This window comes from Dromaius novaehollandiae, chromosome 9 (assembly GCF_036370855.1).
Source record: "Dromaius novaehollandiae isolate bDroNov1 chromosome 9, bDroNov1.hap1, whole genome shotgun sequence".
Lineage (NCBI taxonomy): Eukaryota > Metazoa > Chordata > Aves > Casuariiformes > Dromaiidae > Dromaius > Dromaius novaehollandiae.
In genome coordinates this window covers 16643296-16668038 of record NC_088106.1, presented here as the reverse complement: position 1 = coordinate 16668038, position 24743 = coordinate 16643296, and the positions used below count along the sequence as shown (strand labels likewise).

Sequence of the window (24743 nt, the reverse complement as noted above, 5' to 3'; positions counted from 1 at the left end):
TGCCGGATAACACAACAGCAGCAGCCTAGCAAAACCAAAGCGCTTGGAGACCTAAATCAGCCCAGACTCAGCACATCGCTGTGTGTCTTACATAAAGAGCAACTTTGCAAGCTGGACAGGCTCCAACTATGGCAGAAATGCATTTACAAACACAGAGAGTGGGTATGTATCTAATACATCAGCCATGGATCTGCTCAGTAAAATTTAACACAGTGTATCTAAATATACCGGAACTGTATAATTTACCCTTTGTAAAAGCTTCAGCTAAATGCCCAGCGATGTCATGGATCCCGGACTGGCAGGAGACGATCTCAGAACCACCAAGGACTTCAAGTTCTGTATATAACTGTGGTTATTTGGGCCATCGCATTATTGCCACTAACTGCTAATGTAGACACACAGCTTTAAAATCTAAGACTGAAATAGGAGGAGGGCAGATGTTGTCTCTTTGCTTTAAAACCCATGTAACAGAGTAAATGTAATGAGTAAGAAACACGGAGCAGTATGGGCAGAGACGGGAGGGGAGAGTGTTAACTTCTGGGAAAAGTGTGAAAAACCATGCAGTTTAGCTATCAAGCCAAAGTCTGAATAAATCCTCTTCTCTTGTTTAGTTGTTACATTTCATTTATTTACATAATTACTATTTGATTTTACCAACTTTTTATTGCATCAAATATCCCTTCATCCCAGCGTCATGAGGTAGTGGCTGTAGTCAGGAGGACACTGCTTGTCAGCAGCACGGCCCCATTTGTTGTAATTGCAGCTATGGATAAAAATAAAAACTGAATGCTACAAGCCAACGGATTGAGAAACAATCAGAAATTAACTACTGTTTCACTAATATCAAATACAAGTTTCATGCACACACAAACAGATAATCCTACGTAGAAGGGGGACAACTAAATGGGTCTCAATGAAGACTGCATCACATTAAAAAATCACAAGGGTAGTTGACCTCTCTCTGAAGCAACCCGCAATGCTGAGGAGCGAGTGCGCTGCTTGTGGAAAGGTCAGCAAGCTCAGTGGATGCACACATTTGTCTCAGCTCTTTCCTGTCCCTCCAAACCTCCCTGGCCCTCCTTTTCCTCCAGTGACTTTAGATATTCCCCCTACTTTGCTGGAAGGTGGAGGACCTTGCACATGGCAGAAGCTGTATTCTGGACTGCAAGTACTATCTCTTTGTCCCTGTCCATCCTCTGCATACTTATCTCTTCTGACAGCTGAGCTCAGGACAAACTGTTGCCCACAGCAAGGGAGATAAGCAGGGATGGAAGCAGTGGGAGTCAGAACGTTACCAGCAAGGAGGCCAGACTGGATTCACTAGACAAGATTTCTGATGTAGAAATTCTTTCACAGAGGAGAACATCAGTATTCACCTAACAGCACCTGGGAATCATCCAGCCCAGGATGAGATCCCAAGTTTTGGGACCATGCTGACACAGTTTGCCTGGCTTCTGCCCCCGATTCCACCTCATCTCCATGAACAGGGAGCTTCCAACCCCTCCCCACTCCCCTGATGAGCAGATGCTGTTAGCACATGGAAGAGGCATTCAAATGTCAGCACAGCACATGTTGTCCAAACAGCAGCTCGTCTGAGGAAAAGGTAGGAGCCTGGCCTGGAAGTTGCCATTTGGACCATGCTAGTCTGACCCTCATAACTGACATAATAGAAGAAGGGGGATGACAGTAGCCACTGATAGGTATTGTCTTATTACCTGCCCGAGAGCACGATGGTGTTTGCATCCCTTCAAGGGACTCGATATATTCACTGCCCAGCCATTCTGCATATGTCCTCCTCTCTTTTACTGGCACGATCTCAACAGCAGAATCCTTAAAGACCAAGTCTTTTCCGTTAAAAGCTGAAGAATCGAACATGTTGAATCCATTTTCATTGCTGCTATTTCCAAAAAACTCCTGAAAACAATGCAAAACTTTCAGTATTTTGCAAGACTAATTGCCACATTCCTCTAGTACAACAAAGACGATGATGGGGACTGTTTCGCAGAGGAGTTCATACACAACTGCAGATTTTGTTACGTGTTTGCTTTCAGAAACTCCAGTGGATTAGCTACAGAATCCTGCTCTTGGCAAGTACAAGAGCAGCATTTGGGTTTTTGGTCCTTGTTACTATCTGGAAGGAGCTGGACTTTCAAAAATTCTTCTGTGTAAGTATGATTGTGTAGCATAGGATCTGGCTGCATATGAGTTACAGTAATGACTGAAGCCTAGCATGGAGACAAATAATTTAAAAGAAATACTGGGCAACTTCAGTACTGAGAAGACTCTAGCTGAGGCAGCCAGGCATGATCTGCCTGGGTGGTTTATCATGTACATGGCTGTAGCATAAATATACCCAGCATGTTCTGTTCCCATATGCTGTTGCATTCCTAAAAAGAATTCAAGGATGAAAAAGTGTTAGTACTTTATTTTAGATTTTAAAGTCATGCAGCTTGGGAAAACACCTTAGGCTGCAGGAAGCTTACAGCTGAAACCAGTGGCCAGGCAAATAGTTGAAATCACTTTTGCAGCAGGGTGATTTTACTGGGGGAATTACAGGGGTTGTACTTCACCTTTTCTTTCCCACTCCAACAACAGAGCTCTGCAGAGTGCACATGCTGCCAGTCCCATGATGCAGGGGACGCAATATGGCAGTATGGCTCTGTCATCTTCGTCCTTGGTCTGTATTAGATGATATTTAACTACCCTATAGGATAAATGGATTATTAATACCTGAGCATTGTCCAGTAGTCCATATATAGCAAAAACATTGATATCCGGGTGTACCATAACGGCCTGTGCTGGCACCCGGCCCAGGTGACACTCAGCAAACTGAGTGACTTCAGCACGGGCACCATTTGGACACAATAACTGGAAATCGCTGGACTTCAAGTTACGGGCCCAACTATCAGTATTGTTACCTGAAAGAAGAAATTAGTTACTGTGACTTACTTAATGCTTTACAGCAAAATAGTTCAAGAAAAATAACTGACTAGAATAGAGAGATGTAAAACTGAATACCATCTGTGTTCTCAAACACTGTCGAGTGCTTCACAAAGGCCACATCCCCAGAGTCCTGTGCCAAGCACCTTTAGGAAATGAGAGATAAAGTGCAGTTGAAAGCATCTTTATTTCAATCACAATACACTCCTGCAAATAAATGCACGGGACCCTAAGGTAATGAGCAAAACCAGAAAGAGAAATGAAGCATACTGAAAGGAGAGAAAAACAACATGTTTGCAAGGTATACTGCATGAAGAATTTTAAAATAGTAATAAAGCAGGAAATTGTGATTAAAAACTCTGAGAAAAGACAGAAAAGACCAGTATTAGACAAGCAAAGAAACAGAACACACATTATGTGATGCTCTGTACAGCTTACCCCTTCTGCTAACAGCAGCTTTTACATTTGCCTTTCAAATCATGTATGGAGTAATTACCACTAAGATATTTTTTGTTGAATGAAATCCTTTGAGTGCATAACCCAAGAGCTTATCAAATTCTGTATATGCGCATGCATGCACATACACATTTACACATCTCTTTTTTTCAAATTAGTGACCTTAGTGCTTGCACAGACACTGCATTGACAGTTCTATAAAGTGAAGATACCTAATTAATTTAACTGCAGTTCATAATGGTACCACTCCAGAACTAAGTTCAATCTCATGAACCTCAGAGGAGGAGAACTCCCCTAATTTTCTGAAGCAGAAGAGGCCCAACATGCCAAAGGCACCCTAAACTCTCCTCCTCTCCCACCAGTGCCACAGCATCACATTCCAGAGAATTTCGGGGTGGATGTGTAGAACCACCAGCCTTTACAAGCATTTGCTATTTCTCGTGTTACATTGTGGTGTTGTCTAACACGTGATATACCAGTCACTGTAGACTATTAGGAGAAATTTTCACTAGGCATGAGTTGGTAAGTCAGCAGACAAAAAATGCATGGCACTTTCTTCAAAATGCAAATGATACATAAATAATTTCAGCCTCAAATCAGCTGGGTGAGCTAGTAAAAAGATCCAACTTCTCACATATTTTGGATAGTGTGTATTGGCAGGAGATGGATGGGTAAGAAAGAAAGGTTAGTTGTGGTAGCTTATAGTTTATTCCACAAGGGTTTTTCAGGAAACATTTCTTGAAACAAGATCATTAAACCCAGCAATCAAGATGACTTAAAGCACTAACCAAACAAAGGTTTTCTAGTATAAAATGTGAGGAAAAATTATTAATGCTAACAGTTACTAAAAATATAATATATAGCTAGTTAACATAGTTACAATCAAACATGTTATCATCATGTGGCTGACTGTCATGCAGAGAAAGCAAGACTCAATAGGTACTGTTCAGTGCACTGCCCCTCGGCAAAAGGCTGTTCCCAAAGGCAGATTTTCAGTACTCTGGGCAGTCAACTTGTCCCAAGCAGTGGGACATACACAAACTGAACAACCTCTCATACCTTTAGTCAGGTTGTTCTGGTGATGTCCAACAGAACTGAAAGAATCTGGAAATCTGAGGCCAAATTATGTCAGTCACCTGCTATAACTTACTTTTCTTTCAGAGAAGATCACCTAAGCATCATATCCAGACCCATCCCTTCCTTGCGTGAGATTGTTTTTCCCCCAAATCCTAACCAACCTTTTAAATACCTAAAGCTTTCCACATCACTTGAAAACTAAACATCAACTTTATCCTGTATTAAAAAAAGTGATCTTCATATAAAGTTTGTACCATAAGGACAAATGCAGAATCAAATGTAGAACCTTAGAATACAGGCAGGGCTCATTCGGCCTACAATAACATTTGTTGCTTAACAGTTTGGTGATTGGTATCTAACTGCTAATCTTGAAGGACAGCAAAGGATCTGGAGTTTGCCTGTAAGGCATGTGCTGTAGCAGAACAGCTGGACACAAATAGACAACTGCCTTTCACGAATCTATTCAAGTCTAGCACTTGAATATTTACCAGGCAGCTGTTGTTAGAGTCTCCACCCCTGAAGGAGAAAAACCACTCTGCCAGCTCTGTTACATGCATCATTACCTTCAGAGGTGAAGGTCAGGAAAAGGAATTGCTACTTACTCATCTAAGAGTTTCTAAGCCCCAAGTCTGTGTGTATGGCTCCATATGTAAATATCAGCTGTTATATAAAGTATTGATTCCATTTTACACTGGTTCTCTCTGTACCTTTAACAAATCTTGCTTTGAAGAGGCCTTTGACATTTGAGCATTGGCCATAGTTTGTACTGCTCAGAAACCTGCCGTCACATAGAGCCACAAATGGGTAAGGACAGTGAGGACCCAGCCCCGGCTCCCTGTTACCAGCCTGCCGCTCACAGCACAAACTCACAGGCAGCCAGATATTGGCTACCGATTGCCTGTTTCTCCGCCTAAGCTCCTTACGGATGATGTGGCCATTCAGAGTGGTGGATTGTCACACTAGATTAAAGCAAGACTGGATCTCAATGACAATCCACTCGCCCCTCGCTAGGCAGATGGCTCTGTCAACAGACACGTGGATTTGTCTATAGGTCATCTGGTTGCCTGTGGGCCAGGAAGCTGGCAAAAGGCTTTGACATGTAACACTGCTTCGCTGTCGAGAGCGGTGTCAGAATTAACTCTTGCCTTTTCAAGGGCTTTGGGTTTTATTTATGATCAAAGGACAAGGCTGTGAGGTGGCTCCAAGCAGGTGGTTGTGCATGAGGAGTCCCTGAGCTCCCAGTATGCCTGAAGCCCAACAGCCATGCGCTCACGTGGTCTTTACCAACACAGCAATGACAACCACATGTATCAATTACCTGAAGGCTCCGCTGTAGCTGTAATAACGTTCTTGGCTACTTGCACTGCATTTATTGTTTCCATTATCATCTCCAATACATAGCTCACAGAGTTTTGATGGGTAATTGTCCTGCTCAGCAGAAGGCACACAGCTAGCAGAGAAAAACTCACTCACAGCTGGAGAAAGACAGACAAACCAATAAAATGAGCAAAAGGCATGTGTTCTCCACAATAAGGGGTAGTTACGCTGTCATGAATCTACATAGCAGTACAGGTTTCAGTAGAATTTAGAGACATGAGTTACAGCCACCTTACTGGAATTCATAAATTATAACTTTTAAAATATTTTCAAAGTATTATTTAGTTGATTATGTGATGAAACCAAAGAGCAGCCTGGGAGATAGGAAATAGGCAAATAAAATTAGACTCAGTAGTCACATGATCCTAGACCCATTGCTTGTTCTGGTCCATTGCTCTACTGCTAAATGCAGTTTGAAAATATATACAATAAAATTCAGGACAGGGATACATCATTTACTGCAATGATATCCCAAAGCTGGAAGTACCACCAAGAGGGGATACATCTGAACAAACAGCGTGAGTTACAGTGACTACCCGGTCACTGACATCTGAGCCGAATCAATATCCTAAATGCTCAGCAAGAGTTGAGACACACTGGAATGAAAAGCAGGTATTTCAAGACCCTATGTAAATTTAAAGTTGGTTAAATCTGTACAAAGAACAAAAGACTGTTGCATTTCTGAAAACTGGTATAGACTTTTGGCTGACTGATACACTCGAGGGCAGGGCTGCCATTCAGATGGATCTGGACAGCCTGGAGAAATGAGCTGACAGGAACCTCATGGAGTTCAACACAGGCAAATGCAGAACCCTGCATCTGGGATGGATTCAACCCATGAAAGGCTGGGACTGACAAGCAGCTTTGCAAAAAAGGACCTGGGGGTCCTGATGGACATCAAATTGGCCAAGAGTCAGCAGAGTGCCCTTGTGTCAAAAAAGGCTAACGGCATACTGCCTTGTGTTGGTAAGAGCAGTCAAGATTGTTCCCCTCTGACACTTGTGGGACCGCATCTGGAGTACTGTGTCCAGTTTCGAGCTTCCCAGTACTAGGAGGACACTGGCATACTGTACATACTGTGTACTGTATGCAAGTACAGTGGAGGATAACTAGGATGGTCAGGGGACTAGAGCACATGACATACAAGGCTCAAAGTCAGGTTTGGTCAGCCTGGAGAAAGGAAGGCTAAAAGGGGATTGCTGTCTTCATCGACATAATGAGTTGTTAAAGATGACAGAGTCAGTCCCTGCTCAGAGGTGCAGAGCAAAAGGATGAGAGGCAACAGAAACAGGCACGTTGCAACAAAGATAATTCTGATTAGGTGCAAGGAAAAAATTATTTACATCAGTGGTGGTCAAACACTGGGACAGGGGCCCAGAGCGGCTGTGGAATCTCCATCTCCAGAGTTACTCAAAACTTGCCTGGACATGGCCCTGAGTAACCTGCTCTTAGCTGGACCTGCTTTGAGCAGCTGGTTGGACTGGACTACCCCCAAAGGTCCCATCCAACCTGATTTTGTGATAAGACAAAGAGGGAAAGGAATACGTTCACATTCTTTCTTTCTCAGTGTGACCCCTCCATTAGTCTACCCAGGCGATACAAAATCTAAAATTTCAAGGCATTGCATTATATTTGTAAAGGTGTGTTGCATTTTTAAACAGATTAGCTTAGTATAGAGCTATGAAATATCAGAATTTTACCTGTCTAATTATAAAGTGTATAATTAGAATTACTGTACTTTTGATATGCCATATTGCCATCTTACCTTGAGGAATATTACAGTCTCTGGGCCTAATCATGCCCCTTTTAATTAGCATGCCAATGGGGATATTCCATCCAGCGGTTCTCCCCAGTCCTGTGTGACAGGACTTCTTCCCTTTCAGGTCACTGATGGTGAAAGCATTGGAATGATTCCGTTTCACTAATGCCACGGCATAGTACCCATTGCTGTTGTCATCAGCTTGCAGAAACAAACAAAAAGCATTACAGCTTTCCTTAAGCATTCCTGCTGCTACATGATAATCTGTGCTACACTACCCAGTGCCAGCTTCCTAGCTCATGCTGTATGAAGGAAATAGCACCAATCAGCCAGCTATGAAGTATGAGTGCACGTGGAATTTTTCTTTACCTCCAATACTCCACAATGTTGCATTTACATATAGCCCATATACAGGTACTGCTACGCACTTGAACTAAATAATCAAGAGATGAACATGAATACTTTAAACGTCACAAGAGTTTTTATTAACACTAAGTCTTATGAATACATCCCTCTCTTGAAAACAATATTTGTGTCATTAGTGACGTGGCAAAACTACTTTAAGCAGCAAGCTATTTTATGTGACAACTCATATCTGCATTAAGATCTCCATGAATTTTGCAGAGTATCAAAATTCTGTCTTAGTGTCATAACATTCATGAGCCCTTTTCACCACTGATTCTGAGACAGTCAAATTGAGGGGAAGAATTTGTTTCTAACTAGAATCTGTGTTACTTCTGTATTTTTGCTTCTGTTAAAATCTTGTGCTCTCATGAAAACTCATTTTTCCATTGTAAGTACTTTCTGTGGAATTGAAAAGACAAATAAAGAGGTGAAAGATTCGTCAACTGCTAAAGACTCAAGCTGGTCCAGTGTCAGGGTAGACAAAAGTTGCCACAAACTCACTGTAGAAACCCACTCCATACTTATTTTCCTCCTCTATCCACCACGTGAGAATAATAATACTCATGTCCTTTGAAAACAACTTTCCAATCAGGGCCAGAGAACAGAGGTTCTGGTTTTGGAGCTTTTTTTTTTTTTAAAAAACATCCTGGAAAAATAAGGTCTATGTTTATGTTTCCTGACCTTACCAGCATAATTTTCTCCAGCTGCTGGTACAAGGCCGTATGTCTTCCCAGCTGTATAAATATCAGCTCCACCCAGAGCTACAGCATCACTTTCTTTTTCCTGAAAAATCAAATAAAATTTAGGGCTTCTGTGAAAAAAAACAGCAGCCACCTTCCCTGCTACAGTGATGACACCTGTAACATCATACTTGTTACGTCTCAGAGGGCAAGTCTGGTAGCAAAAGAGCCATCCTCCGCTGAATAAAACATGAAAAACCTGCATAAAGCATCATCAGATTTCAGACACACAGGTTTGAGCTAGATGGGCAACAATGTCCTTAACACAACTGAAGAGCTTCAGGGCTCAGGCCCATCCATACCATGTGAGCTGCAGATCGCCTCCTGAATACCCAATATTGTCTGCCGCTTGCCTAAATACACACATCTCTGATCCTACCTACCCAGCAGAGAGCAGCTTGTGTTAATCTGTCCATTGCACAAGGCTGGTAGCAGCCTACCTGGATCAGCTCCATGCACTCTTCTTTTGTGTCGGCTGAAAGACACTGGATTGCTGGTGTCAAATTCTTTTTCTGAAAGGCAACGCTCATTTCACTGCATTTCCAAATCTCCTCAGTAGATATAACACACCAGATCAGGGTTTCTGGCAACGCTGCACAAAATTGGAAAGCAAGTATTAAAGTTCACTTTCTTTGAAACAGAAAAGGGGGCATTGCCCTGCCCACTCTTTCTCTCCATTTCTTTAGCGCAGACTTGCACCTTCTTCAGGAACCAGAGGTCTCCAAATTAGTGACGTGTCCATACTGCACACCTATCCAGAATGAAGGAACAAGAACTCCTCCTACTGCTGAACGTTAAGCGCAACCACAAGATGTTAGCTGTTTGCAGTCTACTCTTGAGAGAGTGCAGTCACCCTGAACACAGGCTTCCTCAGACCCAACAACCCTAAGCAACCTCACAAACGGCAAGTCCTGGAGGTAGAGGCTTTGCCACAGCACAGAGCAGGTCTGGGAGGCTCAGTTGTCATGATTACGAAGCTTCTTAAGACAGGGATTCCTACGACCTATGTTTCCGAGTCTGTCAGAACATGCACCAAGTCATCTCTACGTTCTTCTGACAGTATAACACTTCAAAGGGCAACTGGGGATTTCTCCAGCTTGGGAAAAGGATCCCCTCCATCCTTTCTTTTATATACACTAGCTGAGGATTTACACAGCAACTAATTACTATTTCCCCTCTTTAGCAGGTAAGAAATAGAGTACACCAGGCAGGAGCAGCAGCTTATTACCAGATTCAAATCTTGTGTACACAAGAAAGGGGAGAATATGCACATGTCTTACAAAGCTGGAAATGGGCCAATTTGCACAGGAAAGCATTCTACAATGTGGCACTGTTTCTGGGTCACAGAGTGCCCTTCCTCTATGCTTTGAGATTAGGATGGCATTTCACCATAAGCCTCCAAGAGTCAGAAGAAAATAAAGCAGAATAAAGATGATCTCAATTATCAACTATCTTTGTTCATTGTTACAAAGAGGAATCTGAAGACAACTTACTGTTGGGGTCACAGCTCACGGCTTGCATGGCATGAAGATACTCATCACCCAGCCATGCCTGGTAACTCTGAGTTGTGATTGCCATGAGCTCGGTGGTGGAGTCTCGGAACAGAAGATTCTGGGCACCATAGGCTGCTGAGTCGAACAACTGAAACCTGGCACCTGTACCACTAAATATTTGCTGTTATGTTAAAGAAATGAAAAATGTGTGTCAGATATATGTCCCTGTATGCTGCTGTCACATGGGAAGTCTGTGACAATATTGGTTATGCACAGGGGAAACCATCTCCTGCCTACAGAAGGGACAAGCGACTAGATTTTTCCTTCTGGAGGACTCATAGGCTAAAAATAAGTGAAAAAATACTCCTCCCCCCACAATGGGGGCCCCTCCCTCCCACCTTCAGCCCCACTTTGTGTTACCCCCTTCAGGGCCCTACACCTGGAGGCTGAGTGCTTCCCATTCCCTTTCAAACTCCCACAGAGCTGAAGGTGCCCATCTTCAGTTCAGCCCAGGTAGGTTGGAGAATCCATCTAAAGTGCAATGTACTGATGAAAAAAATGGTGTCCTACTTGTCCCTGGTTCAGGAGCTGGAAGATAATTGTCCCATCTGTGTCAGGCCGTACAACCACAGCACGAGCTGGGATTCGGGCCAGGTGGCAGGTTCTCCACTCTGTCACATCAGCTCTACTGCCATTGCGGCACAGAAGCTGAAAATCACTGGAGCGAAGCTTCTGAGCCCACAAAGAAAGAGTTTTTCCTGAAATCAAACAGGACACACTTATGGAATAGACATCAGGCTGGTGCTGATGACTCTGGCTTCAAGTCTGTGCCAAGCATTGCATGTGCACATGGAGCAGAATACAGCCCTCCTGACCATCCTTGAACTATTCCTCACTGCCCAATATATCCCTAAGCATCTATGTGGTCTTGCATCTCCGATAGGGTGCACAGCTGAACACTTGCCAGATGCACAGAACTATACTGCGGTCCACAGCAGTATCAAAAGTGTCTCTAAGTCTAGGACCACATAGGACATTTTTGTTTCTTCCTACTGTGAATGACAGTCAGACAGGTCCATGATATTTAAACGAAGTTATGTTCAAGGCAGACCTCAGAGTTTAACAAAACATGGCCTACCCTTTCTGCTAGTCTCTCCTGAAATCTCTCAGTAGGAATAAGCAATGTTTATATTCACAGCAGCCCAGGCCTGTATAAAACCAAGAGTTTAGTGCTGGTAAATCTCTCTTTGCAGAGGAAGTTAAAGATCCCACCTCTAACCTTTACTAAAATGGCTAAACCTTAAAAAGAAAAAAAAAAAATAGTCACACGGACTCATCCATCTCCTGGGTGCATACAGATGTGGACACATCTATTCATATTATTAAAACATTTTTGCTCACTCCTCAATTCAAAATAAATCAAACATTCGACATTATACTGGTCTTTACAGCCATTGTACTGCAACGGTATTTGTCACTGTACTCCAGACCTCGCAGGCAGACTGCTAAAAAAGGTTTCCGGATTACTTACCATCAGTGTTTTCAGGCACTGTGCTGTGTTTCACAAAAGCAACTTCTCCAGCACCTTCAGCCAAACACCTAAATGAAGTGTAAATCCAACCACAGTTATGCGCTGCAGAGCACTGCTCCCATGCATTGGGCACTGCCTGCTGACAGTCGGAGGGCTGTGTGATATGCTCCATCAGCCAGCAGACCGTGACCTATTTCCTATCCTTGTGCTGTGAGTTTAGCTCAAGGCAGAGGCTAGTGGCTGTCAGAGCATGAAGTAAACTATCACTGTCATTTGCTGAACATGGACAACATGTTCAGGGCTGCCTAGGATGGGCAACATGACCTTCCTCATTCAGGAAAATTCACCATCTAAGGCTGTCACACAACCCTTTGGGGAATACACAGAGGGGAGTGAGGGTTTCACATGAACAAATCCCACCCCTGCTCAGTCAGCACTATTACTCAGGAACTGGGAACTGGACTACAGCACACACAGGAAGAACAAAAATGAGGAAAGGCAGTTGTGCAAAAATGGAGGGGAGAGGAACTTGTTAAGAGAACTCACTGCCATGGAGATGGGATGACTGTGAAATAGCTGAGTAGTGTGGCACTTCAGTGGCCAAACTCTTAAGGGTCATCAGGTTTTACTAGGAGAGATATAGCCTGCTGAAACAGCCAGACTTGTGTCAACAGGTGCTGGACAAAGCAAACAGCAATGGGATTTCCCTGCCCAGCACAAGCGTTAAATACCCAGTTAGTTTTAATACTCAGGTATTCATTCCTGAAATAGTGGGTTCAGGATTACTTCTGTTCAGTCTTTAGACTTAAATCATGATTGTCCTAACATGCTAGGAGATTATCTGCCAGGATCAACGGCAAGTTCTCTGGCTTCGGTTTCTTGTCAGTGAGGCCCAGACACTATGACAATGGATATAGCATAGAGATAAAAAGTTACAATGCTATGGTTTTTACCTGAAAGCCCCACTGTAGCCATAGTATTGCTCTTGTGAATTTGCTTCACATTTGTTCTGCCCAGATGAATCTCCGTTACAGAGCTGACAGAGGGATTCGGGATAATCTGTGCTATTTGCTCCAGGAACACAGCTCGCACTGAAATAGTCACTAACAGCTGAAAGTGAAAGTAGAGTGAGTCATCCTACAATCACATTTTAACGCACCTATACAGTAAATCTCTAAAACATAAAAAGGAATAAGTCATTTTGTTTTTAAAAGATGACTTTCAAAGTAAAAAAGCTTGCACTCTTCACTGGATCTAGGCTGCGTTATTCTATCTTACAAGGAGCATCAGAACCAAGAACAAAACAGCAGCTAGTACCACACATTCCTGTCCATGTGCAGCAGTCCCAAGAACATACACAAAGGCCTTGCTGAAGAGCAGCTCTCGGCACTGCAATTCTTACCCTTTGGAAGGTCACATCCCATTGCAGATAGATGCCCACTGTCAATGAGATAACCCACAGGCACGTTCCAGCCTGCAGTTCTGTTGATGCCTGTGTGGCATGAACGGGCACCCCTCAGACTGTTGATGGTGATGTTGGAGCTCTTCCTTACAACAGCCACAGCGTAGTATGAAGTTCCAATCCCTGCAGCATAGGAAGAAATAGGAGCAAAGTAGCCTAGCAGCTGCATTACAGTGAGATGCACTGAATTGTGGTGTCTCTCGGCTCCACCCACAGAGAAGACACGTTGTTCACATCCTTGGTGAGAACCTGCTGACCTCAGGGTATCACCTATTGTCTTTGCTGTGTGAAATGTCCTTTTTAAATGCTACAAGCAACCTGCTCTAACTTTTATGTTCACCCTGTAAATTGATACCAAGTAGATTTAATTGTAAAAACAATTCCCACAGTTGTCTATTAATTTGATCATTTTGACATAGCATAGCACATTGATGTCACTGTAGCACCACAGATGATTTCATTTTCATTGTTTTAATCTAACACAAGCCATTAAATTTCATTCAGTTGTCTCCAATTTGAGCTCATAGCCTGACTAATAAAGGTAGCTAGCCTCTGGATCATGAGACTCTCATGGTTTTGAGAAATCAAAACACAGTCCCCTCACCAGGGTCATGACATGTGATTAACAGTGAGGCTGGGCTGCTGCAAGTGATCCAAGTTTTGGAGGTTAAAGGAAGTGAGCCAGCAGGCACTTGTGAGACTGACTTGGCCAAATCACACTGAGACACAGCTGCAAACCCAATCCAGCTCCCTCTCACAATAGAGTGGTGGGACACCAGGAGACCTAGTGTCATCTGCTGTCCACAGACTGCTTCCAGAGCTGCTGTTCTTCTTGGCTCTCTGAAATTTACGGGACATACTTCTGCCTCTGAACTACACAAACACATTGATATCAAGCCTTTAGTCAGGATGATAAGGCACCACTGAATTACAGTCTCTGTCTTGAAAGGCACCCAAGGCTTCACAACATCCAGATAAGGAGTAGAATCTATCACTTCCCTCCTTCCAGCGTGTAATCATATGCACAATTAAAAATTGAGCCTAATAATTTATTGTAGTTTACAGGATTGAGGAATAGCCCTAATAACAATTTAACTTCATATTTTGCAATTCATTGATTTATCTGCAAAGTCTGGAACAGGGAAGACAGTAAGCAATAAGACAGTAAAAAGGTATTACAGGAAGAGCTGTTTTGACCTAAGCATTTCAGGGACAGACTCTACCACAGCCCTTGGTCTCCTGCTTCCCCCACAGGTCTGTCATGGCAAGAACACCCAAGAGGGGATGCAACCATAACGCAGTGTTTAGGATCTTCAAGAGGACCCTAAAATAAAATGGAAACAGTAAAAATGCATAGGAAAAAGCTCACATCAACAAATCCAGAAGTTATTTTGTCTAAATATACCTTGATCATACACTTCTCCAACCACAGGCTTCAGCCCATGCTCCTTTCCAGCTTGGTAAATTGAACGACCGCCCAGTGTCACTGCATCTGCCAAATCATCCTGTGCAAACAAGAGGTGAAGATATTAATAACTATGTTTCAACATATATTTCTCAACAGCCAGAGGCAGTGTATTCATGAATTTGAGAGAAGAGGCTCATATGATGCAGTCAATCTCTATTTGTGAATTTTCTTGTCTCCAAAAAGTCCTTTCTAGGGCACTGAAGTTACTAAAGAACAATTACCGAGATGGATTTAGAACACCAAAATTCTCTTCCTTCCAAAATAATGCAGAGACTAGCCCTAGACTGCAGTGGTCTCACTAGACTTCACGCTCCAAAGGAATCTTAGAAATGGATCCATATTTTCTTCCTCCAGCTCTGTGACAAGTCTGGACGCTCATCAATTAGGAGTTCTGTTCATCTCTAGCTAGTGCCCCAAAGCTTAAAGATTTGAATAAAACAAATATATTTTTGAGCTCACACACAGACATTTTGAAGCAATGTCTTCTAGAGCTGCAAAATATGAACGCCAAAGTGCACACTCAAGACAGCACTAAACACGCCAGCTTGTATTCCAGGAGATAAGCAGCCATACATCTTGTGGGGGAGGGAGAAAGGGGACATTGACATTTCCCAGTAATTCATTGTCTGAATGAGTTTATACTAAGTACCTCTGATGGAGCTCTAGCAAACAATAATTCTGCTCTCCTCCGATATTTTCCTCCCTTTGGAATAGTATCTATTATAAGCAACACTAACTCTGGTGAATTGCTTGTTCCTAATAAACACAGACAATTTTATTCTGCACAGGAGAAAATGCTTCTGTGTTATAAGAGAAGTAAAACAACAGTGAAGAAGCGCCAAGACACATGTTCCAGCAACAGGATTCATAAATTCCTTGATGCAAGAAAGTGGTCAACCCAGGCAGCAATCAAGGACCATCTGCAGCTGATAAAAGTGAACGACATGCAAAAGGAGGAACTCAAATAACAAGGAAAGAACAGGCTCAAAATACCTTGATTACCAGAGTAAAGCAGCAGAGACTTGGAGCCCAGTAAAGGCCTGGTACCTGGTACACAGGAGCCACTGTGGCCTGGACAGTTGGGGGAGGACTCTGCAGGTTGGGGATGCTCTCAGGGAGGTAACCCCCTTTCACCACAGTTGGGGTTCACAGGCTGAATGACAACTCGCCCCAATCCAACTGCAGCCAAGCGTTGAGGAGATGGGGCAGAACCACACCAGTATCTTAGAGCAACAGAGGCACACACAGCCCAGCAAGCTCCCCCAGTGTAGCAGCAACGCTTTGTGAGGAAGACATGAGCACGTGAGCAGGAGAAAGAGCCATAGCTCTTTGTCCAAAGCCTAAGAGATCTGTTCTAGAAGGAGTTAAGAATGGGCATTAGTTTAAGACCCATAATAGCTGGATCAGTGATGGCAATTTTAGGAATTTTTCATAAACCTTCTGAAAGAGCAGAAAAGACAAACCAGTCTAAGTACTGTGAGGGTTGCTTCTCAGTATGGCTATGGTACATCAGGCACAAGCACAGCTGTGAGGACATTTAGATAAAGGGCCAATTCAGCTACAAGAACCCATGACCTCTGGAAGACCCCGGCCCTATTTGCAAACTCCTAGAAGGCTGCAGTTTCAGTACCCCAAAGAAACAAGGAGAGAACAGTGTAGATAAAATCCTACTGCTGACTAATGCAGCAAAGTAACACTGGCAGTGCCTTTCAGAAAAGACAACAAGTATCTGAAAAGACTGTCCAAAGAAAAAGAGTGTGAGATCTGGGGCATCCACTGCTGGGAAGGTTTCCAACGATACCTTATCTTCTCAGCTGACTATAACACTGAGCTGGCAGGAATTTTGCTACAGATGTAGAATTGCACTGGATTTTAACTAGCACAGGACAGGACTGCCCACAGAAGCAAGAGCTAGGGAACTGCTTACACACCTCTGATCAGCCAGACTTGGCTCTCAGTGTTTACTGAGCCTAGCAGAAGCCAGGAGAGGGCATCTGACAGAGAAACAAGTTACTGTTGAGAAAGGATACAGCAAGTTGATATTTTGCATTTCTAGGCTGACACCGAGTTTCTTATCAGTTTGTTTAACTTCTGGAGTTCAGGATTGGAGGGGGATAATTCCGCTCACCAGGTTAGGACTACGCTTCTTAAGTATCCTGAAGCAATTCCCCACAGGCTGAGTCACACAAAATGCTTGAAAAGTTTTTAACGGATTATCTGAGAGGGTATATAATATATTGATGTTGGTACCTAAATCAGGCTCAAAGTTGTCAAGCCATCTAAAATATTTTCTTAATTTTGCTGAAGCGAGAAAAAAAAATGATACTCATTAATTTGCTGAAACATTAGATACCCTGAGAGTTGTTTCTCATGAACTTGAACTGAACCAAGCTCCAGGGAAACCTGGAATGGAGCTGGGGTTGGGAGACACTTGCATCTTAAAGAACAGACACAATCTTTCTGAAATAACCAGACCTGATATCATCAGGAAGAGTCAGAGCACAGGACAAGAATCTGAGATCAAAGATGGCCTCTTCTCTAGAAGGCACACCTGACAGTGAAAGGAAGAAGAGGAGCTAGAACTCCTCTGGGGTCACGTATCGAGTGAGAAGAGACTTACTGTTCAGTTGTCCCAGCCAAATCACAGGCTGAACACGGTATACTTGCTTCGGCAGAGGAATATCTTTTCTTACGTTGATGCCTACCCCTTGCCAGGTACAAAAACTCAACACAGAAAATAGGGCAGGGTCCCTTATATCTACTCTAAACTTACAGAAACACTATTGGCAAATTCCACTGCCATGGTTCTCTTGGGAAAGATAAGCCAGGGTCTAAGCACAAAACTGGACCTTTTGGATTCCCAAAGCAGTAACCCTTTTTCACCACTCAGCAGAAAAAACTATCTGGACCACATCATGAGGAAGTGGCAGCCTACCCTGTCAATGTTAGGATTTTAAGCATATCCAGGGAAGACACAAGTATGTTTTCAAGGCCCCACATTGTCATTACAGGAGGCAGGAGCAGCAATGAATCTCTGAAGCGCACATGAGGCACTGAAGTAGTGTGGGAATGCATTTGAAGTACATATAAGGAAAACCACTCATTGCCAAAGTGCAGATTACAGGGGACTGTCCAGCCACCAAAATCAAGATGCAAGCCTGATTCATTCACAGTCTAAGGGGCTATCACACAAGGCTTATTCTTATGCTTGCAGACATTGCTGTATTGTGTTCTGACTTCAAAAAGGCATTAGCCTTTCCATAGCACAACTTAGACACTTGCCTCTGAACTGTAGCAATTTTCACAAAGATTTAAAAAGATAGAAAACACGCAAAACAACTTTTGTGTAACCATCAGACCTACAGAATCCAATGACAAAAATCTTTCCTGTTCCATATAAATGCTTCTGAAGTGGCTTCTCAGGCAATACTGTCATAAACGGAATAGTGAAACATATATATTTATGGCTTATAGGAAAAAACAAAGAGCAAAATCTGAGAGCAAATGCCTGGGGTTAAAGAGGTATAGATATTACCATTCAAAAAAGTAATTCAGACTGACTATGGGCTACAGCCACACAGACATGGTATAAGAATGTAAGGAACTGAAATACAAAAAGTATAGGCTGAAATCCCAGGTGCTATCCCAATGCATTTGTTCTAAGACTTGGGGCTGGGAGACAGCATACAACTGCAGATTGTAGGGACTATAGGGACTGGGATATCTAGGGATAGAGATGCACATGTAAGTGTGTGTGTGCATACACACAGGCAGCTGGCATGTACAAACCCTCATGGGTGCAGTCAAGGAGCAGCTGAAATTAGGACCAGCAGCTGGAGATGCATGAGAGTCTCCAAGCAGTTTATGAGAAAGCAGAAAGAAACTGGAAGGACCTGATTTTCAGAGAAAACAAAATGACCCTCTGGAATTGGTGGTGGACAGGAGGGAGGCCAGATAAAATGAGAAAGGCTGGCCACAGAAGACAAGGACTATATTATGCGGAAATACTTCCATGTGAAACAGCACTTTGCTGATCAGAAAGCTGAGCCACTGAGTTCTCTTTAGCAGAAAAGCCTCCTATCGATAGCTTGGGTCTAAAACCCTGTGTTTGCACCACAGCATAATGCATATGCACACAGGAAAAATATATATTATTGTATTTAATCTGAAGTTGAAACTTCTTTGCCTGGGAATAATTCACAGGCTACAGACCACAGCCCCTTTAAATCATATAATCATGGATGAGGTAGTATATCAGCAATAGCCAAGTTTTTTTTTTGTAGCAATCTTTGGTCAATATAACTAGCAAAAGCATGGGCTCCACATATGATTTTTGATAAAAATACATGCAATGGTAATACCCTGCGTTAACTATTTTCAGAATGACTCCATTTCTGTGTGTCACATTTGTGAATTGCACACGGAAAAGTCTAAAGACCTGCTGAAGAATAGCTCTGGTCAAATCAAATATTGTCAGGTTCTCCAGGTTAAATTTTACACCATTTCTCAATTTTTAAACATCTTGAAAGAAATCATTGTGTACTTTAGCCATGCGCAAACACGGTTCACAGAACTAAGTCCAAGTTATGTGGGGTTATAAAACGGCATATCTCTGCCTCCTCAGCCATTGCGTCCCATCCCTTTTTTGTCCTCAAGGAGCAGAGTTCAGTGCAGATGCGGACTCAGGGGTTCTGTACATAGAGTAGGCCAGTTTCAAGCATTTAACAGATCATTACCATAAGTAAAAGAGGTCTCCAGGACAGAACCTTGCCTGAAGCATTACTATGAAGTTTTATCAGCAAGCTATTAACTCATGCTATCCACCTGCAGCATTCTCAGTTCAGCTAATCAAGTTTTATAACGATCCAGAGTTTTAGAAATTTGTGTGCTGGTTGCAATGGATAACAAATGCGATTCTGTGCATGTTACGTTTCGGGGGCAGTCACTCATCAGCTCTTTCAATAACTTGTTTTACAGAGTCTAACAGATCCTTTTCTGTGGAATGCAGCAATCAGCCAAATTGGTTTTAGGGAAGATGAGACATTAAAAAGTATTTCCTGTCCAAGCCACATATATTGATATCTGCTCCTAATGTTCTTTAGTACAGTCTTGATTCCTTCAGTCAAAAATGGTATTTACCAAGTATTTATTATTTAATAGACAGACAAGCCTTCTGTTTCTGTTGACAAAACACTACAACATACCAATTTCTGAAATTCATCTCCTTTTCTGGCCATACCACTACCTGCCTAATCTCCCTCCAAACTACTCTGCCAGGCCTGTTTTCCTGGCTCTGATCCCCTTGTCCTTGACAGGCTGCATCTCCCTCACAAATTCCTGACTTTTGGGCATGTCTACACAGGATGAACATTTATTAACATATGCAGCCATCCTTCCCTTCCACCATATTCTGCCAGTGATGGTGGCCTCGATTACCGTCTCCTGCATTTCTTCTAATATCCACCTGTTGCTTCCCACTCCCTTCTAAGGAGAGAATTATTTTCCATTCACCATTTGCAAAGCCAAAGGTTTACAGTCTTTAAAACCTTCCCCAAAGCCCTGCTCCTCTCCCAGACTGAGCACACTGGGCAGCTGAATTAACCCAGTCAGTTTTGTGTGCCTTCTGCTCACTCAACTTGGTGCTTCATCCAGAACAGACAGACAACAGTATTCATTCTGCATAAGCAATACCAACTATGACTCCTTCAAAAACAGGGGCACACCTGCATTGGGGAAGAAAGGGACAGGGAAGCGCAGAGCTCTGAGCATGTGAATGAGAACAGAAGAGCTGAAGGTCTCAGAAAGTTCCTGAAATAAGAGTCACTGGACAGTCACTGAAGGGAGCAGAAGGAAATCCCTCCCTGCACAGACTGGCTAAGAAGAGTCAAGGAGCTCCTCAATCTTGCAGCACGCATATTCAACCACAATCTGGGCCTGCACCACAAGAAAGCTGTGTACCCTGCCCAGACAAGCTTTGTATTACTGCTGTATTACCGTACCACTGTGCACAGCAGCATGGCTTTAACTACCTGCACCCTATCACTCCACCCCTTCTTACCACCTGCTAAAGAAGCCTGACACAACTCCCCCGTCAAAGATTAGTATTTAAAAGAGATTACTTAAGCCCTATCCTTGTGTCCCTATTGACTGGCCATATCTGAGTAGCCAAACAGAAGATGCAGGGCCATTTTGCTTTTCAGGTTCATGTGTATACCATTCTGTCTTAAAACAAACAACTGTCTTGTCCGTCCCCCTGCCCAAATGCATTTCGCTTTTTCAAAGATGGGAATGCCAAGAAACATAAAGCCCGCGACCTCATTCTATCACACATTGTAGAGCTGTTTATGTTGCCAAGTGGAGAGATCATTATTAGGTACACATGGAAATTAATGAATGCTGCTGCCATCACTTACAACTCACCTTGATCATCTGCGTACAGTTAGCAGTGGACCCCCCCTCCATACACTCCACTGGGGGAAGGATGCCAGCCCCAGCAAAGGCTGTACTCATGTCAGTACACTTGGAAAGTTCTTCCTTAGAGATAGTGCACCACCGGATACGTTCCAGGCTGAGAGCTGAGAACAAAGCATCAAGAGAAGAGATCATTTAAAAAAAAAAAAAGGCACCATTGTAACAAAGTTTAGAATTTAAAGATTACTAAAGATCCAGACTCTCACTCCCTTCCTCTGTCCAAAACAAAAGAAATCAGGGCTTGTTCTGCACTGAGGCTTCAGAGATGGTTTCTGCTTTCATTCAGATTAACAGGAGTACTGAAGTTCACTGGATTAGAAACAGGAGAGGTTCCAATTCAGATATTAAAATATGATGGATCTGTTACTAGCATAAGTACAGGTGCCACAGAACAAGTCAGGGCAGCCAGGCCATTCTTAAGACCTGGTAAAATATGACATCTTTGTACGTACGCGTCCTTGGTGGCTGTGGAAGTGTCTGAGATTTTGTGTTGTGGAGCTGGTCTGCGATACACAAAGCACGGTCCTGGCTTCGCGCAGCTTTTCAGATTTGTTTTCTGGAGCTGCCCTGAAGATGTGTACAATACTAACTGCACAATTGGGTAACTTAACATTAAAGAAAAACACACTACCCTTACTTCTAACTTTACAGCTGTGAAGAGTCTCCTGACCAGATTCCAAGGTCTGATTTATTGTGCAGACAGATGAAGACACACTTAAACAATGCACTCTGCAACAGGAGAATCCTTAGAGAGCATCATTTACTGTGAGAACTATTGCCTCCAGCTGTCTGCTCAAGCCATGTGTCCTGGGACACATGCAGAATGCTTTCTACTGAGTAAAAAGTGTTTAAAATACTTATTTAAAATGATGCACTATAAAAGCAAAGGGATCATCCTGAAAACAATTCTGTCTTAGGCGGTACCTTGTCCTACCTGGAACCATGCCCCATCGCTTGCTAGTCTGAATGAAAAGCAACCCTAGGTGCTTAAGAACCTTGTTGCTGGGCTTATTATGAAAACTAGAAAAGCAAACTTGTCCCTTCAAAACACCTCTGTAAGAGGCTGTTTCCACAGTCATTAAAAGCAGTGTGCAGCTCCATGAATTAACAGATTCAGGTAAAGTAGGGGGGGACTCCATTAGTCAGTGGAGAAAGGTATATTCCAGGAAGCCAAAACAGTACTCTAAATGTCAAAGTAACACCTTGTTGCTTCTGTAAGCATATATCATCATTCTATAAGCATACATCATCATGTGCAAATGGTGCAGCTGTACAAAAAATGTGGGCGCAAGATGCTTTATGCTAATGAGTAAGTAGAGATTATTTTTGTAATCAGTTGGCAGGAAATTCCATGGCTTTGTTTACATTTTTTTGTTTACTAAGCTGGATTCTTCTCTACGTTATTTGTCATGTTGTGCTTTTTTCCTAACTCTAACTGGCCCTCTGCTTGCCCACCATTGTCATGCAGTTGAAATACCGTATCTAATTTCACTAGCAAAGATTACTCCACTAGTGTAGTAGTGTAGTAGAGTAAATAGTAGCTATGTACATCTTGCGACTTCAAACACTTGGTGGCTCAGGCTAAACAACATCACTGATGCCATAAACCTTGTTTTGCATCAGATACTGAAATAGAGAGCTTGGTTGCCTGTTCCACTGCAACTCAGACACAACCTGCTGTCAACAAACACAAGTCAGACCTGGACAGCTCGCAGGAAGTTTTCATAGCAGAATATGCTCATAGAGGGGGAAAGAGTTTTTCACCTCTCTTCTGTGACGTAGCAATGCTGAAATGCATGGCAGGGTCATGGTGAACAGGTAACTCATGGAAACTTAACATCTACCTCATCTCCCTGGCTGAAATCATCTTCACCATTAATATCTTGGGGGCAAGAGAAAGAATCTAGCTTTTCAGAGATAAAGCTTTTTTTTTTTTTTTTTCCTCCTCCTTTCTCTCCTGCACACAAGCAACTGGAAATTAAACTGCTTTCTCAGCACTGCGGCACACATGGCAAAGTATCATTCTTCAACCTCAGCACTCACGTAACGCATGAACTGTGTGAGGAATCATTAGTCACATGAATCTGAAACATGAAGCAAAGCTCATCTGGCTCCCTGCTTAGCCAGTTTGATGAAGTGGCATCAATCTGTTGCCTTTTTCCTCTCTCATCTACAAGAGGCAATTCATTTGTCCCTTACCAAACTGCTGGACTCTGTCCAGCATCTCGCCAGATGCTTTCCTGTTACAGAAAATTCCTTTTTCTTTTCCTGTGAGTTAACCCATTTGAAGTGGGTCTCAGAGCACAGAAAGTGTCTGTAGCTAGCCTTTCTACTGCCAATGGAGAACACATTAAAATAGTAAGTGCAACTCTGACTCTAAGTTTATTCAGAATTTTGGCCCTTCTGTTGGCCCTTTCATGAAGCATGAAATGGCGGGAGACATGGCTTCCATCCGAAATATGCTCAAGGTCCTAAACATGCACATAATTTACCATTGGCTCATACCCAATTAACTCCTTTGCTGAAAATAACACTACTGGGTTGTGTAATATCTTATCAAAAGCCTACTAATACACTGAAAAGGGCTTTCAACAGGAAAAAAAAAAAGTAAAAAAAAAAAAAGTAAAAGTAAAAAAAAAAAAAAGTAAAAAAAAAAAATGCATAAACAAGTATCATTTCAGACCCAGCATCTTTCTTTTTGAAGAACTGCAAAGTCCTTCAGAAACAGCATCTATGCCTCTGGTAAAATTAAAAGCATCCACCTATAGAACTTGGGAGGAGAGAAAGTCACCATGTCTCACACAGCATGAAGAGTGCAATAATGCAATTATTTGTATTTTTACAAAATAAATATCATAGAACCAATCATACTCATGAGAAACGGACACCAGAGAACCAAGAGCAGTAGAGTCAGTGCTGAGGAAATGTAACATCTGACACCAATGAGTCAAGACAGAAAGGCTGTATTGAACATAATCTACCTATTCTTTCTCCTGACCATACGCATTGGTTCTGAATTGGTTTTGATTTTCTCCTTGCTCTCTCACATCACAAACTGGCCAACCACAAAGACAGCAAGCCACAGCCAAATATTTTTCAGAGGGCACTTACCAGCATGAAAGAAGAGAAGGCAGAAGACACTCCTGGAGCTCTTCATGGTGAAAGCTATGAGATTTATGCTTTTTCCAGCCTTCAGAACGCCCAAAGACCAGTGCTCTGCACGCCTGCTCTCCCCAGTCTGCTCCGTGGTGGAATTCAGCAGCAGTCAAGGGGCAGGTGCACTTTGTTCAACAGTTTATCTTGCTTACTTTGGCACACGTCACCTCCACCACATGGGAGGAAAAAAAAAAACCTAAAAAAAATCCTACCTCTCTTCACACCAACTCTAAACTTGGGGGGGGGGGGGGGAACAACAGACTTGGATATGACAAAATATCTGAGTCACAAATGAGGTTGTCATTGCTGTAACACCACCACCAGACTTAGATAAACAGCTACACACCAACTCACAGGGGCAAAGTAGGGCTGTGTAATGAAATCCTCATCTTAAGTAAGAGTTGTGTG

General features: G+C 42.8%; 1 protein-coding gene across 1 annotated transcript; it reads right to left on the bottom strand.

The window, feature by feature from the left end:
• Nucleotides 1-606: 606 nt before the first annotated feature.
• On the bottom strand, nt 607-24475 carry MELTF (melanotransferrin). The gene is made up of 16 exons (XM_064516830.1): nt 24291-24475; nt 21129-21283; nt 14646-14745; nt 13181-13363; nt 12732-12888; nt 11779-11846; nt 10818-11005; nt 10248-10428; nt 9195-9346; nt 8701-8797; nt 7616-7810; nt 5792-5948; nt 3019-3086; nt 2731-2918; nt 1716-1914; nt 607-763 (listed from the first exon to the last, which is right to left on the bottom strand). The coding sequence occupies exons 1-16, from the start codon at nt 24334-24336 to the stop codon at nt 693-695; spliced, it is 2205 nt and encodes a 734-aa protein (XP_064372900.1). The 5' UTR covers nt 24337-24475; the 3' UTR covers nt 607-692.
• Nucleotides 24476-24743: the final 268 nt, after the last annotated feature.